Below are 15,838 nucleotides of genomic sequence, written 5' to 3' on the forward strand. Positions count from 1 at the left end.
AATATTACATTTATTGCAGGCATACATCACGATCTGCGACCTGTTGGTTATCTTCAGCAGACACCTGGGTGACAACCAATTACTCCAGCCTCTTGTGTTCGAACCGGACAAATCTCTGCAATCTCAACTCAACAATTTCCTCATGGATAAAGTCTTTGTCGAAGACGATGATGGTAACTTTGATTTTTTAATACATGCCAGGGTTTTAGATTTCACTACTTTAGGCACAATGGGAACTTGTCTTTTTCAGCACATTCTCGCTCCAGCCAGTGCACCATGACTGGTACATCAAAGGCCGTGGTATGTGCTACCCTATCTGTGGGATGGCGCATATAAAAGATCTCTTGCTGCTAATCTAAAAAGTAGTCCATGAAGGTGGTGACAGCGGGTTTCCTCCCTTAATATCTGTGTGGTCCGATGCCATATAACCGTAAAATAAAATGTGGTGACTGCATTGTTAAATAAATCATTTCCTTCCTTCATATCAGCACAGGAAGATCGTTTTAGTTCAGTAGTCAGTAACAGCTGCTGGAGATTTTTCAATATTCAGAAATGCATTTCAAATTATTTTAATCTCATTAAACTTGACATATCAGTGGTTTTGAGGTTATGTTTGGACTTAACTTGGGCATGATTATTTTTAGAATGTGTATTTTGGGCATAATGTTTATCACCTTGATTTTGATGCAAGTTAAAGACCTGCATGCTCAGAGGTTTATTATATCACCTTAATGAAGTAAAAACCGGCCTCGGTGGCGTCGTGGCAGGCCATCGGTCTACAGGCTGGTAGGTACTGGGTTCGGATCCCAGTCGAGGCATGGGATTTTTAATCCAGATACCGACTCCAAAACCTGAGTGAGTGCTCCGCAAGGCTCAATGGGTAGGTGTAAACCACTTGCACCGACCAGTGATCCATAACTGGTTCAACAAAGGCCATGGTTTGTGCTATCCTGCCTGTGGGATGCTCAAATAAAAGATCCCTTGCTGCCTGTCGTAAAAAGAGTAGCCTATGTGGCGACAGCGGGTTTCCTCTAAAAAAATCTGTGTGGTCCTTAACCATATAACCGTAAATAAAATGTGTTGAGTGCGTCGTTAAATAAAACACTTCTTTCTTTATGAAGTAAAAAGACGAGATATAGGCATTACCTTTCCGTTAGTGGTGACGGCGTTAAAGTGTCACATTTTGACAACGTTTCTCACAAACTCAAAGTTCTAGGTCAGTGAAACTTGGTTTATAGTTGCATCTATGAATGTTTATTAAAGTGCACTAAAAAAGTTTATGGTAGAAGAGATATTTAATTCTACTAAATTCTTGTTACTCTAATAATGTTTCTGGGACAGAGAAAATTTTGTTCTGTGTCAAGTCATGACTTGGTATGCAGGGCTCACGCTGTCGGTAGCCAAATTAGCCATTGGCTAATTTTTACAATAAATGGCTAATAAAATTTGTAAGTGGCTAAAATTTTGGCTAAGCCATTTTCTATCTTCTGATGTGAACAAACTGTTAAATAATCTATCCGACATCTCAAACATAATAATAATACCAAATATTCAGTTAGCGTAATAGCGATCTCGCGACCAGTAACGAAAAACTGTCATCCAGAATAGGCCTAATGAAGTTTGTTTATTTTAATAATCACGTTATTAATTTTAACGGCATGCATTCAACATGTATGAAATTAAAGTATGTAACTTGTTATTTTAACTTTGTAAAGTCTTTGAACCCAAATAATAAAAACAGACCGACAATGCATGTCAATTTGAATACACATGCCAGTTCAGGGCCGAAAGATATGTAGGCTATCAGACCGAGCGAAAAGAAAACGTTTGCTAGACTGGTTTGTGTGCTTCACGTTAAACCAAATGGACACGACGGACACCAATCAAATCCTTTGCGAATGTTAGGAAGAACATTCGTTGGCTGAACTGAAAACAGCTCTCAGCAGAAATATATGTCACGCTTCAGAGTCAGCTTACACCCACGTATCAAGACACATCGTTGCGGACATTAAACAATACGATTACACAGGAGTAAATCTTGCTGTAAACATCCATCCAACCCCATATTTCTGTATGTTTGTTAATTTAATGTCATAGGCCTTAGAAGTGGGTGTGGGTGTGTGGGGTACTGGCTTCCAACTCTGAAGATAATGCATCACCTCCTTCTCCCCCCACCCCCACCCCCCACCCCACCCCCGCCATCTGAAAAATCTAAATAATATATTAATTGCCCCTACCACCATTGCTATCTTTGATTTTGATCAGGTAATACAGTTTTGTTATACAGATTTATTCCAATTTGTACACAATTAGCTGAAAAAGATACATTTTCATATTCATATATAAATACTCTATACAGTACTAGGTAAAACAATTTTGGCTAAAGTATTTTCAGTATGGCTAATAAAAATTCCATTTGGCTAATATTTTGGCTACACAGTATTTTTGATCCAGGGTGAGCCCTGGGTATGCATGTCAGACATCGTTACACAATTTTAAAACATTAAACATTAATTGCTTATTAGTTTTGAATTTACTAAAAATACTGTTAATACTGTTAATCAAGATCTTGAAAACAAAATGTTCCCTGTGGGACTCACAATTTGTTTTCTGGAGGTCATAGTTTATACTTAAGTTGTTTTTTGGCTGGTCATGCTTTAGACTATTTTCATTGGCTGATCATCATATGATTGTTTCTTGGCTTGACTACAAGATGGTATATTTTTGTTTATTATTCTATTTAACAAGTACGAAAATAAATAAACAAATCAATAAATATAAAAGATCTAAATACCTGAATCTGCGCCACAAAAACTAACTTTCTAGCCAGGATGGGATTTTTCTGCATTAAATAATTTTTGTTGAATGATAATTTTTTATATAATTATATTTTACAGATGAAGTAGATGAAAATGTGAAAATCGAAGAGCTGCATAAACGGAGAAACTTTCTGGCATGTTTTTGCAAGCTGGTTGTTTACAATATTGTTGGAATTAGGATTGCTGCCGACATGTTCAAGCACTACATGAAGGTTTGTAACACAGTAGTTGCAGTTAGTTTCGTTACCAAACGTAAAAATGCACAAATATCTTTCTCTGGATGTCTCTGCTATACTTTGGCCATTTGTATCCTCAAATAGCTTTCTTTTTGTTGTTTACTGTTGGAGGTAAAATTGCCTGGAAATGTGATGAATCTTAAAGGGACATTCCTGAGTTTGCTGCATTATAAGATGTTTCTGACTAATAAAATATTTCTACAATTAAACTTACATATTAAATATATTTTCGTGTTTAGAATACCAGTGTCTGTATATTCAATGTGTTTCTGGTCGTCTTAATATTTTAGGAAATAAAAATGAAATTAACCCAGTACAAATATTAGAACGATCAGAAACATGTTTAATATACAGCCATTAATATTTTATGCAGGAAAATACATTTGATAGGTAATTACAATCGTTAAAAAATCTGTTAGTCGATAACATGTTGAACATTGCAGCAAACTCAGGAATGTCCCTTTAAATCTAAATTATGCAAACATAAGTTATGAGGCAAGAAAGTCTTAATTTTTACTGTGTTAATTAAAAACATTGGTTTCTTTTCTCAGGGGTTGGCATTAATGTAGCTCAGTGGTAGAGTTTTTGCCTGGAGTATCCTCAACATTAACTAAACAATCTTAACACTGGAATGACCCGACCCGACCCGACCTGACCCCCGCTCTCTCCCCTCCTCCCCACACGTATTTTTCTCACCACCTTTTATTGTGTCACCTTTATGAAGTAAAAACGAGATATAGGTATAAACTTTTATGATGGTGGCCACGGCATCAACATCTGCCTCAAAGTTTCAAATTGAGATCAGTTTCTCATAAACTATAAGTCCTCAGTCATTGAAACTTGGTTTATACATTTTCGTCGATGATTGTTCATCACAGAGTTCTTGTATTTTCCTGTCCTATAACATGAATCATAGTCAATATAGTTTCCTCCCTCTTCCCCCCCCCCACCACCACCACAACCACCACCACAATCGTGGCTGTGCCAATGCTTAATACTGACAAACCTTATTGTCAACAGTTGGAGAGACTTGTTTTTATTTGTTTTCAGTTTTACAACGACTATGGTGATATCATCAAAGCGACACTGAGCAAATCAAGGGAGATTAACAAGATATCAACTGCCAAAACACTCGCGCTCAGTCTTACTCAGGTAAGTGGTGTGCTTTGTTGTGCTTCTACATTTTGACGGTCATTCTGTCAGTAGGATATTATGTTGTAAGCATCAAAATAAGCCAAGAATAATTGTTCAGGTTAACAGGCAGGTTCCATATGAAAATAAAATTGGGTAGGCTACTCCATTCTCATAATTTTGTTTTAAAAAATACCACCACATACAATGTGATCAGTTGTGTTTTATTCCATTATAAGATAAGATAAATTTTATTGCATGCAAACATTCCACATATAAGTATTCATGTGATGAGAACTGTTGATATATAAAGGATAATGAACGAATCACCAGTTAATATCAAATTTATGTCCTGAGTGAAATAATTTTAAGACATTGTGTAAAATTATCTTTTTAAACATTGTTACTACTGTCGATATCAATAATCATATGTCTTATATAATATTCACATGTATAAATTGTCATGTCGCAATGTATAAATCATGTTTTCAGACATTGTATAAAATTGTTTGTTTTGACACATTGTTACTACTGTCAATAATCAAATGTCTTATCTGATATTCACATATACAAAGTGTCAAGTCACAATATATAAAATTGTGTTTTCAGCTGTTTAAAGAACTACAGGAAGAGCAGGGTATAATCTCCAGATCTTCGGATGCATTCCAATCTATAAAGGTATTCAATTAGTTTTAATTTTTAGCCTTGACGGAAATCAAAGAGCAAGATATAGGTATTACCTTTCTGGCACATATTGCATCAACATTTGTATTTAGCTTCAATGTTAAGTTTTTGCATTTACGTCCCACAAACTAAATTCTATATCAATAAAACTTTGTTTTTAGTTCAATCTGTGAATTTTCATATCGTATTAAAAACATTAATTATGAACAAATCTAGTTGTTTCTTGTTTAACATATATTTCCAGAAAGTTGTTAAAATGATTTGATTGTGACAAGAATTGTGTAGAATTAAATGTCTTGCCTACCATTAACTGATTAGAAGAATAAATAACTAATTATTTTATATAGTATAAAATGTGGTAGTCCAGGTGTAGTGGACATAATAATTGTTACATTCTGATATTTTTACAGGAATTGGCTAGGAGATTTGCTCTGTCTTTTGGTCTTGATCAGGTTAAAAACAGAGACGCTGTTGCTGCCATGCACAGGTGAGTTGTGTCATTGAATCGATGTGTTTAGATGTTCGAGAGGATATAATCTTCAGTTTACAACCATTGAGTCCTTATGTCATTCTGATTGTTTTTATCTTGTTTTAGAGGGGGTATAATCTTCAGTTTACAACCGTTGAGTCATTCTGATTGTTTTTATCTTTGTTTTAGAGAGGGTATAATTTTCAGTTTACAACCGTTGAGTCATTATATCATTCTGATTGTTTTTATCTTTGTTTTAGAGAGGGTACAATTATCAGTTTACAACCGTTGAGTCATATCATTCTGATTGTTTTTATCTTGTTTTAGAGAGGGTATAATCTTCAGTTTACAACCGTTGAGTCATTCTGATTGTTTTTATCTTGTTTTAGAGAGGGTATAATCTTCAGTTTACAACCGTTGAGTCATTCTGATTTTTTTTATCTTTGTTTTAGAGAGGGTATAATCTTCAGTTTACAACCGTTGAGTCATTCTGATTGTTTTTATCTTGTTTTAGAGAGGGTATAATCTTCAGTTTACAACCGTTGAGTCATTATATCATTCTGATTTTTTTTATCTTTGTTTTAGAGAGGGTATAATCTTCAGTTTACAACCGTTGAGTCATTCTGATTGTTTTTATCTTTGTTTTAGAGAGGGTATAATCTTCAGTTTACAACCGTTGAGTCATTCTGATTGTTTTTATCTTTGTTTTAGAGAGGGTATAATCTTCAGTTTACAACCCTTGGATCACCAAGACCCGGCTGTCCCACCGTCTAACCTGTCATTCCTTGAGGTTCTCTGTGAGTTCACCAATAAACTGATGAAACAAGACAGGAAGACAGTGTAAGTTACGTCTTTTATATAAAAGATTGGGCACATCTCCATTATATGGATGGAAAATCTGCAGGTTCTTTGTTTTTTTGTAAGATGAAATTGTGCTTAAATAATGTATGCAGAGAAAGAAAAAAAACAATAATAACGGGCATAAAATAATTAAAATTGTACCTTCAGTTCTGACAGGAGGTGGGGGATTGCGGTTATAGAAGAGTTAGTTAAAATTGATATGCAGCACTTGTTTGTGTATGAAATGTGGGACATAATTTACATAGTCGTGACAGGTTATACAAACACTAAATCAGTTACCTTAATTTGCAGGGCTAGCTCTGGATTGAGTAAAACCTTTCGCCAAATTATCTTTAAAAATGCTAAATTAGTTATTTTCCAACAAAATAACAATTATTACATGACATTTATTTGCCAAATTAAAATACAATTCACCAGTTGTTCTTAAAATTTGCAATTGGCGAATTTCGTGAATGACAGAGCCAGCCCTGATTTGTTCTTGCTTAACTCATAAATGGTTTATGTAACTGTTTAATTCTCAGAGGCCTGTATTGGTTTCTTCTCTGTAATGAAGGGGCGAGACGTAGCTCAGTGGTACAGCGCGCAGTCGGTCTGGAATCGATCCCCGTCTGTGGGCCCATTGGGCTATTTCTCATCAGTCTGTGCACCACGACTGGTATATCAAAAGGCTGTGGTATGTGCTATCCTGTCTGGGATGGTGCATATAAAAGATCCCTTGCTGCTAATTGGAAAGAGTAACCCATAAAGTGGCGACAGTGGGTTTCCTTTCTCAATATCTGTGTGGTCCTTAACCAAATGTCTGATGCCATATAACGGTAATTAAAATGTGTTGAATGCGTTGTTAAATCAAACATTTCTTTCTTTCTCTGTAGTGTCAACTACCTGGATAAACATATTCACCTGCCAGGAGGTCTGGTTGCGGCTCGGTCGGAGGAGTGGCAGCCTCTGTACACGTACCGCAACAGCTTGGTACAGGGCGAGGGGGAGATCCACCCCATCACGCTGAAGGAGGCCACCAAACGCAGATACGGCAAGAGGAAAAACATCTCCAGTACTGATATCGGTACGGTTGACTACGACTTACAGTAAAATGGCCAGCTATTGGTCATCGAGTTAAAATACTCTTCCCCCGAAACCTCTCCTCTCTTGTGACTGAAACTTTAAACTTTTCTATGTCTCTTTATTTCTCTATTTTTCTCGGCATTTACTTTTGGGTTTTTTATTTATACTTGCACCTATACAGAAAAAGGAAAAACATCTCAATTACTGATATTGGTACGGTTGATTACCACTTACAGTAAAATGGCCAGCTGTTGACCATTGACAGGGAACATTTTGTTTTCAAAATCTTAATTTTAGCATTATTTCTGGTCAGTTGAAAATTGATTAGCAACTACTGTTTAATGTTGTAATATTGTGTAGCGATTTCAGAAACTAGCATAGCGAATCATGACGCGATACTGAACCAATGTTCCCTGATCAAGTTAAAATATTCTCCCCTGAAACGCCTTCCCTCCTGTGACTGTCAAAGTTTAAACTTTTGTCTCTCTTTATTTCTCTATTTTTTTCTCAGCATTTACTTTTGTTTTTCACAAACTATTGTTTATACTTGCACCTATACAGAAAAAGGAAAAACATCTCCAGTACTGATATCGGTACGGTTGATTATGACGTACAGTAAAATGGCCAGCTCTTAACCATTATGAAAAAAATACTTTTTTCCCTCCAAAACCCTGTCTCAATGTTTCTCTGTCTGTGGTATTCTCTACTTATACGTTTGATTACAACTAATAAGTAAAATGGCCAGCTATTGACCATCAAGTTATAATACTTTTCCCAAAAATTTACTCCCTCTTGTGACTGTAAAAGTTTAAAAAAAATTCTGTCTTTATTTATTTTTCTCAGCATTTACTTTTGGTTTTCACAAACTATGTTGTTTATATTTGCATCTATACAAAAAGAGGCAAAATGTCTCCAGTGGTGATATCAGTACATTTAATTACGACTTTTTAAGTAAAATGGCCAGCTATTAACCATAAACAAAAAATACTTTTCTCCCTCAAAACCTGTCCCTGTGACTGTCAACTTTCCCTGTCTCGGGTATTGTCTACTTATACAATTGACTATGACTTAAAAGTAAAACAGCCAGCTGTTAACCCATGAGTCATAATACTCTCCACAAAACGCATCCCTCCTGCTGTGATTGTGTTAGAATTTTATCTTTTCTCTCTGTCTCTTTTATTCTTTATTTCTTTTTCTTGGCATATATATACTTTCGCCTTTCACTAACTGTTGTTTATACTTGCACCTATCATTGTTCATCTCAGTGTATGTTAAAACAAATAATGCACATTTTTAATCCCATTTGAATTACTATATGCCGTTAACTACATATCACAGTTTTATTTTTTCTACGTAAAATTAATTATTAAAAGTTACCATGTGTATTAACTACCATATGTCACATGAGAGCAGCAGGTCAAACCATGTGCTAAGTTGTCAATAAACTTAACATTCCTTGTTTTAACTGACAACTATTTTTTTTTCTTCACTAGATGGTAGTCACGATAGCACGTTTGATCCTAGCACACCGGGTCCTATGAGTGTTCCACCGCTGACGTCAACGGCCGTCAAACGGAGACGAGTTGATGAACTCTCCAATCAGGGATCTGAGCAGGATTTTGAGGATACGTAAGTGTTTTGTGTGTAATTCAGTTCCACATCTGAACAAGACTTTGAGGATTCGTAAGTGTTTTATGTATAATTCAGTACAGCCTCTTAAGATTTTGAGGATACGTAAGTGTTTTATGTTTAATTCGGTGCAGCCGCAGGGCTAGCTCTGGCAGTTGTGAATTTCAAAATCAATTGGCGAATTTAATTTTAATTTGGCGAAATAATTTCATGAAATAATTCATACTTTGTTAGAAAATAACTGGATTTTCTGCAATTTTTCAAGTTTAGTAGATAATTTGGCGAAAAGGTTCACTGACCCAGAGCTATCCCTGAGCCGCTCAAGATTTTGAGGACACGTAAGTATTATACATGTGTATCTTTCAGTGCAGCATGTTAACATGATTTTGAGGATATGTAAGTATTTTTTTGTAATTTGACTGCGAGTATATGTAATGGCAAGCACACCGGTACCGAAAGTTGAATCAGCAATTGTCTCTACGTTTGTTTGACACCTTGATAGCTGATGTGTTTTTCATGCTGGGGTGTCGTTAACCATTCATTCATTCCGAAAATGTGTGCCATAACACACCAGCTGATGTGAAGGTCTTGTCGGTGTTAAGTATATTCAAATTGGAGACGGGTGGGTGGAGTAATGCAGATTAGACATAACTGGCCCATATTTGCTTAGCACATACTTACTGACAAATCAGTAGCCAGGGAGTTGGCAATAATACCAGTGTGGTGGTCTTGTTGTTGACATATAGAGATATATGTCTTTTGTGTTTTAGGATATATACTACCAAATCAAATCCCATAGACAACAATAGTAACATATGTGGCTAAAACTCCTACCTTCAGCGTATCAATCGACATAAACGCTATGTATATAAATACTACCACCCCTTGCCCTTAAAGTGAATCAGAAAAAATTGGGGGTCACGCTGCTCATTTCTCAGATAACGGATAGCATCTATGACTACCCTAATTACGCAAAAAATTTGAGTATTTTTTTTTTATATAGGTACCCCCCATACATGTTTCAAGCACAAGGCCACTTGACTGGTATTAGATGAAATAAAATTGCATACATTTTTTGCCCAGAAGAAACTAGATTTTTTTTTTTACAACCAACACACATTTATCACCAATCACAGGACTTGTGGTATTCACTTCTTTATCAAAAGTTTGGTGCACCTCGAACTTTGACCCAGCCGGAAGTTATTTGGTTGAGTACTACCTTTATAGCACATAGTACATTTACACATTATGACAATACATTTATTCATTTGCATGTTATATCCATGTGTGTTCTCCATAGATCTTTTCAGCTTATCTGTATATCTTTTAGTCTTGTATATCATGACATTTCAAAATGAGTTTTAGGATACGTAAGTATATGAGTGGTCTGTGTATTTTAAAATCGTGTGTAAGGAGTATTTTCAATACACTTCAGTGGCTGTTTAAATAAGACAATAATCATTTAGTCATGTGTGTCTTCAATACATGACTATAAACAATATTTTGAAGATTTATATCTGTACTGTAAACAGTCACTGGGTCAAACTCAATCAGTACACATGTTGAGCCTTTTCAATTCCAACTTCACAGTTAAATTTATGCTCTTTGTTGAAAAACTTAAAGCAGCAAATAAATATTCAACAAACTGGCCATTGGTTTGCTTTTGTTAATTTTGTTGTTATTTTGATTTTGTTCCTGTTCATTTGTTCTTGTTATTCTCAACTTTTGTTTTAATATTGTTGTTCTCTAGATATTGTTTTTGTATTTTGTTTGTTGTTATTTCTTATTTTTTGTTTCACTTTCTTGTTTTTCAGTTTATGAAACAGGATTACACATGACATCAAAACCTGAAATGCAATTACCTGACTTACAGCAATTATTAATAAACATCAATCCATGTAGTTTTCTGTTTGGTGCAGTAAAAGCAGCCAGAATTATAAACCACTTAAAAACTGCAAAAGTGAATGTCTCTATGTGTGTATTTATATACATCTTGATGTTTATAACATAGTGTACATTGATACATTACATATACATACGTGGCATGTTATATCCATGGTATTACACTATCAGTAGGATATATTGTATAATTTTCCATTTTCTTTATATGTAGTGTGGATAACCAGTATATCACAGCCCATAAATAAGTTATCATGACATACCATATACATATGTGGCATGGTATATCAATGGTATTAAACTATCTGTAGGATATATTGAATAATTTTCCATACTCTTTATATGTAGTTTGGATAACCTGTATATCACAGACCATAAATAAGTTACCATGACCTAATTTTTATTCATCACTAAACTTAAAAAGTTAAGCATCATTAAATATTATTTGTACTGTTTGATGCAGGATCGTCAAACTTAGTATGGTGGTAGATCTCAGAAAGGTAGTGTGTTATATACCACTTGTAGGCCACATGGACAGAGTTTTCATTTAGCACCAAATACATGAATGTTCAGTACATGAATACATGTATGTTTCATTTTGTTTGATGCAGGATCTTCAAACTTCAGGGCAAGACCTGAACGGTGGTTTAGGTTAGATGTGGATTACAATATCGAAAATACTGAGAACCAGTATCCATTTATACAATTTTTTATTTAAAAAAACAACAACCTCAATATAAAAACCCGTTGGCTATTTCATGCTTCAAAACCTAACTTCTTGTTTTTAACCAGTTTGAGTAACAGGTTCAATGGAATACCATACCCATGTCCTTTTGTTTACTTTTCTACCAATAATAAAAGTTAATATTGTATTTGAATAATAATGACACCTTTATTTTATTTTTTTATTATTTTAAAAAAATTACAATTTTATCTCACTTTGACTGAAACCACTAATTTTGGTGCTAAAATAATTTGTTACATCATCAAAATGGTGATTAAATGTTTTATGACCAATGATTAAAAATTTGTCTTCATTCACAGATTTAATTGGTCATAACTGATGATTGGCATTTTTTGTCATTTGTTTATTCTGCATTTTGTAAGAAAATATTACAATTTTTTCATTTTGTTAGGAATGTCACCATTTCAGTGAATTGTGTAGTGTTCTTCATTACAATTATGTCTTGAGTAATAAATAATAGTTACACCCATTTATGAAAATTATATATTTATCAGCAAGTGATGTTGATTTGGTTGTTTTACTTGAAGAAGATAGAAATAAAAGAACAACAACTTTATTCCACATTAGAGGGTTACTTCCACAAGTTAAAAAAACAAATAAAGATAACAAAATGTTTCTATATAATGCTATGTATAACTGTAAAGTTTATTGTAACAGTGACTCTAAGTTGACCTATAGTATAGATAACAATTTCTATTTTTTTACAAAACCTTTTGCGGTCAAAATTCTTAAGACATGGCCACCCTCAAAGGTGGGTGCTGAAGATAAATTGGTAGTACGGGTAAAGCATTGTTTCAAAATTTTTAGGGCCTTCATTCATATCTTGAAAACTCTTGCTTCAATTTCACCCTAATTCAGATCATTTCCCACCCACCTTTATTTTCATACCACTTAGTATTTAATACATTTTCTTACACAGCCGTTGGTGAGAACACCATGCGTTATTTATGATAACACATATTTGTTTATACATGTACGTGTGTTAACAATTTTAAGACATACGACTGGCTGCTCCTAGGTGATGACCAGGTCACCAATGCCATATATCCAATGAAAAATAACACAATGGAAATCGATTACACTGTAACGCATAGTTAACCTGACAATCGTGTCTGTGACGCATAAGTCAGCTACAAGTGCAAAAGGTTGTAAATATCTTTTAGTCAAAAAAGATGTTAAAATTTGTTTAAAACCTGGTTTTTGAGGATATGTAAGAAATAGAATAATACATTTGCATCCATTTATCTCACAACTCGTTTAAAAACATATCAAACTTGCTTTTGATACATTTTAAAACAACTTGTGAGATAAATGGTATTTAATGGCCACTAATGTATGATTCTCTATTTTGTTTTTTCTTAAAAAGTTATTTTTGAAATAGTTCTATCATGTGCTAAACAAAACCTTGTGTTTGATTATGACACACAGTGTACATATATTATCTGTTATTTACATGTACGTGTGTAATACGTGTTCTTTATACATCTACATGTATACTCTTATTTTCTCAGCATGTGTTCAGTTCATGTACAGTACAGTCTTATGTTACATTGTGTAGTGTTTTTTTTTTAATGGATCTTGTGAATTGCATGTATATTTATCTAATTTGTTATACTGAATATGCTAAATGGTTGAAGCAAAATGTTAACTGGCAGCAAATGGTGTGGGGTACTTTATGATTTTGCTTTTGATAGGGCTTTGGCGTGTTGGGGTCCATATATATAACTTATAATTGGCATGTTAACAGATAGGAATCTTAATATAGGCAATCTTATTGCAAAAATTGGAAGTAAATATTGTTTAAAAAGATGGGAGCTGCTGTTGAGAACATTTTGTGATGGGGATGGTTCGAGTTAGATGGTATAATCTGCCCTCATTGCACATAATTAAAGAGCTATGTTTGAAATCATTAGAAGCATAGGGTGATATCTGTCCTCATTACATATGATAAGAGCTATTGTTGAGAATGTGGGAGTGGGGAGTAGAAGGGGTCTGCTAATTAAGTGCCATTATTTTGAACTTAGGTGGGAAGCAGGGGTTACTATACAAGCGTCAGCTAGTTTATACAATGAAGTGTTGTACATTTCAAAATGACAGGTTTAAAAAAAAAATGGTAATCATGTTACTATAGGTTCCTTTCCAAGACATGATGTATGCTAATTTCCAGATTTTGGAGTTAGCAGTAAAGGTATACTAATGTTAGTACAGTTTGGAAATACAACAATAAAATGTCTGTCCAAACACGATCTGTGTCTGTTGAATAAAATTGTAAAACTGCTTTGTGCGACATACACTAGGTCAGTGGAAGCAAAATCGGGGGGTGGGGTGGGGGGGGTGGGGGGGGGGGTCAAATGTTTTTACGTAAATGGACATGTCACATTTTAGAGATTAACTTTTCATTTGATGTTGGTTAATTGATAATACATGAAGCCATTTCAGCAGCTTAAGCTTTAGTTCATGTATGACCTACATGTGTATGTTAAAGACTGTCTGTTGCACCAATCATTTGGTCTGATGCTAGTCCCAAATTTTTAATTTTTTTTAAAACACTACTGCATGCATGCATACAAACTTAAAATTTCAATCTGTAAATACTGCTTTGTTTCTAGTATTTAGATTAGTCAAATGAACCTCTGTTTTACACTTTTTGACAACGTTTACAGTTAGAAATTTGGGATACCCAAAGTAAAATAAGCACACACAGCTGCTTCTACAGTCCCTAAATATTAATGGAATAAAATTATTAACAGTCTTCATACACATAGCTCCAGTGGCAATCAGTTATTTGACTAAATGGCATATATGATACAGATTAACTGTTGACATATGAATGTAATTTTACATTTTTTTAATTTTTTTTTTAATTATTATTATATATTTTTTTATCACTGAGGGATGTTCCAGACTTGATTAAGTCGGGTGAAATGGGGGCAATTTTTAAATATATTTTTATACCCACCACCCACAAAAAAAATATATATTTAAATAAAACCAAAAAAAAAACCCCATGGGTAACAGGTGTAGTACACCCAACATGTATAAGAATGGTTTTTTTAATTATTATCGAATCTCTTACATCCCCTTCACACACACACACACACACACACACACACACACACCATGTAATCAATTGTGGAACAATCCTAATCATAAAACAAGTGACAATTGTGTTTTAGCAACACACTAAGCATGCTTCTGATTGTGATTTATGTATTTTGTTCACTTTTCTTTCATCTGTTCATATGTGTGTACATTTTTACTTCAGTTGTAATTGCCATCAAATGGTGACTGTTTCTGTTTGAGAACTGACAACCAAAACTGGCTGTGTCCAAAATCATGATATTCAGAGAAAACAAATCTTTAAATGTTTGGTAAATTTGAAAAATCAGACATCATTTATCCACATGGTTAGAAATAACCGAGTTAATAAAAATCATACGAAGCACATGTGTAATAACAGTGTAATTACGTCATTTTGGGAAGCAACGTTGCTTTCCTAGGCCTAGCTCAGAGTCAGACTATGCATGTGAAATATGATGTCATTTCGTCGTCTCCTTCTAGTTACGATTGAAACATTTTGAGACGGTCCTTGTTATTCATAACAAAAATAATAATAATATGGATAATAAAGAAATTATCACACTCGCGTGCAACTGGTACTGATTTTACAAAACTGTCGGGATTCAGGTATCGCTGCATTTGGATATAACTTGTTCTGGTTGTCAGGTCTTGTATTTTCATTTTCTTTTGTCTGTGAATTTATTTTTTCTGTTGTAGTCATCTTGTTTCTGATGTAATAAACACTATAAACATCAGCTTTGTTTTTAGTTTCGTTTCGTTTTGTTTTTTATTGTTGACAAATAAATTATGTGGCCAGTTTGGACTTTTCTGGTTGAAAACTATAATCAAAAGTTGATTAGTTAGTGCAAACAAATTATAACCAATTATAAATGATTAATTTTCATTTTATTCTCGACATCAAATGAAAAGATTCATATAAAAGATCCCTACTGCTTTTTCGGTTTGAATGGCCTACATGTATGTGGTGGTAGTGGCTTTCCTCTCGACAAAGTGTCGAAACAAAACAAGACACCAAAGATCCATTGTGTAAAAATCTGTTGATGTGTTAAACAATTTATGTTCCTTTCCAGAGGCGGATCGGGGCAAGGGCCCAGGCCTCTTCCCCCCCCCATAATTTTGCGAGTTATAATTTTATTATATATTAATTTTCATTTTTTTACCATCCACTCCAAACCTCACCCAAAGTTCCATTGGCATTCCGCCTCATGTCGTTGGATCCGTC

General features: G+C 34.3%; 1 protein-coding gene across 2 annotated transcripts in view; it reads left to right on the forward strand.

Moving 5' to 3' along the window:
- The window catches only part of LOC121371853 (cohesin subunit SA-1-like), a 60,363-nt gene that overhangs the window by 31,454 nt on the left and 13,071 nt on the right, over positions 1-15,838 (forward strand). The window contains exons 23-31 of one of the 2 annotated variants that reach the window (XM_041498072.1): positions 20-173; positions 2,898-3,031; positions 4,106-4,207; positions 4,796-4,864; positions 5,281-5,357; positions 6,051-6,179; positions 7,073-7,263; positions 8,756-8,891; positions 10,706-12,555. In XM_041498072.1, the coding sequence (XP_041354006.1) occupies positions 20-173; positions 2,898-3,031; positions 4,106-4,207; positions 4,796-4,864; positions 5,281-5,357; positions 6,051-6,179; positions 7,073-7,263; positions 8,756-8,891; positions 10,706-10,712 (999 nt within the window). In that variant the 3' untranslated portion in view covers positions 10,713-12,555. Of the gene's footprint in view, positions 1-19; positions 174-2,897; positions 3,032-4,105; positions 4,208-4,795; positions 4,865-5,280; positions 5,358-6,050; positions 6,180-7,072; positions 7,264-8,755; positions 8,892-10,705; positions 12,556-15,838 lie in introns of those variants that run through there. The other variant, XM_041498064.1, reaches the window with a different exon arrangement.

Source organism: Gigantopelta aegis, chromosome 1 (genome assembly GCF_016097555.1).
Source record: "Gigantopelta aegis isolate Gae_Host chromosome 1, Gae_host_genome, whole genome shotgun sequence".
NCBI lineage: Eukaryota > Metazoa > Mollusca > Gastropoda > Neomphalida > Peltospiridae > Gigantopelta > Gigantopelta aegis.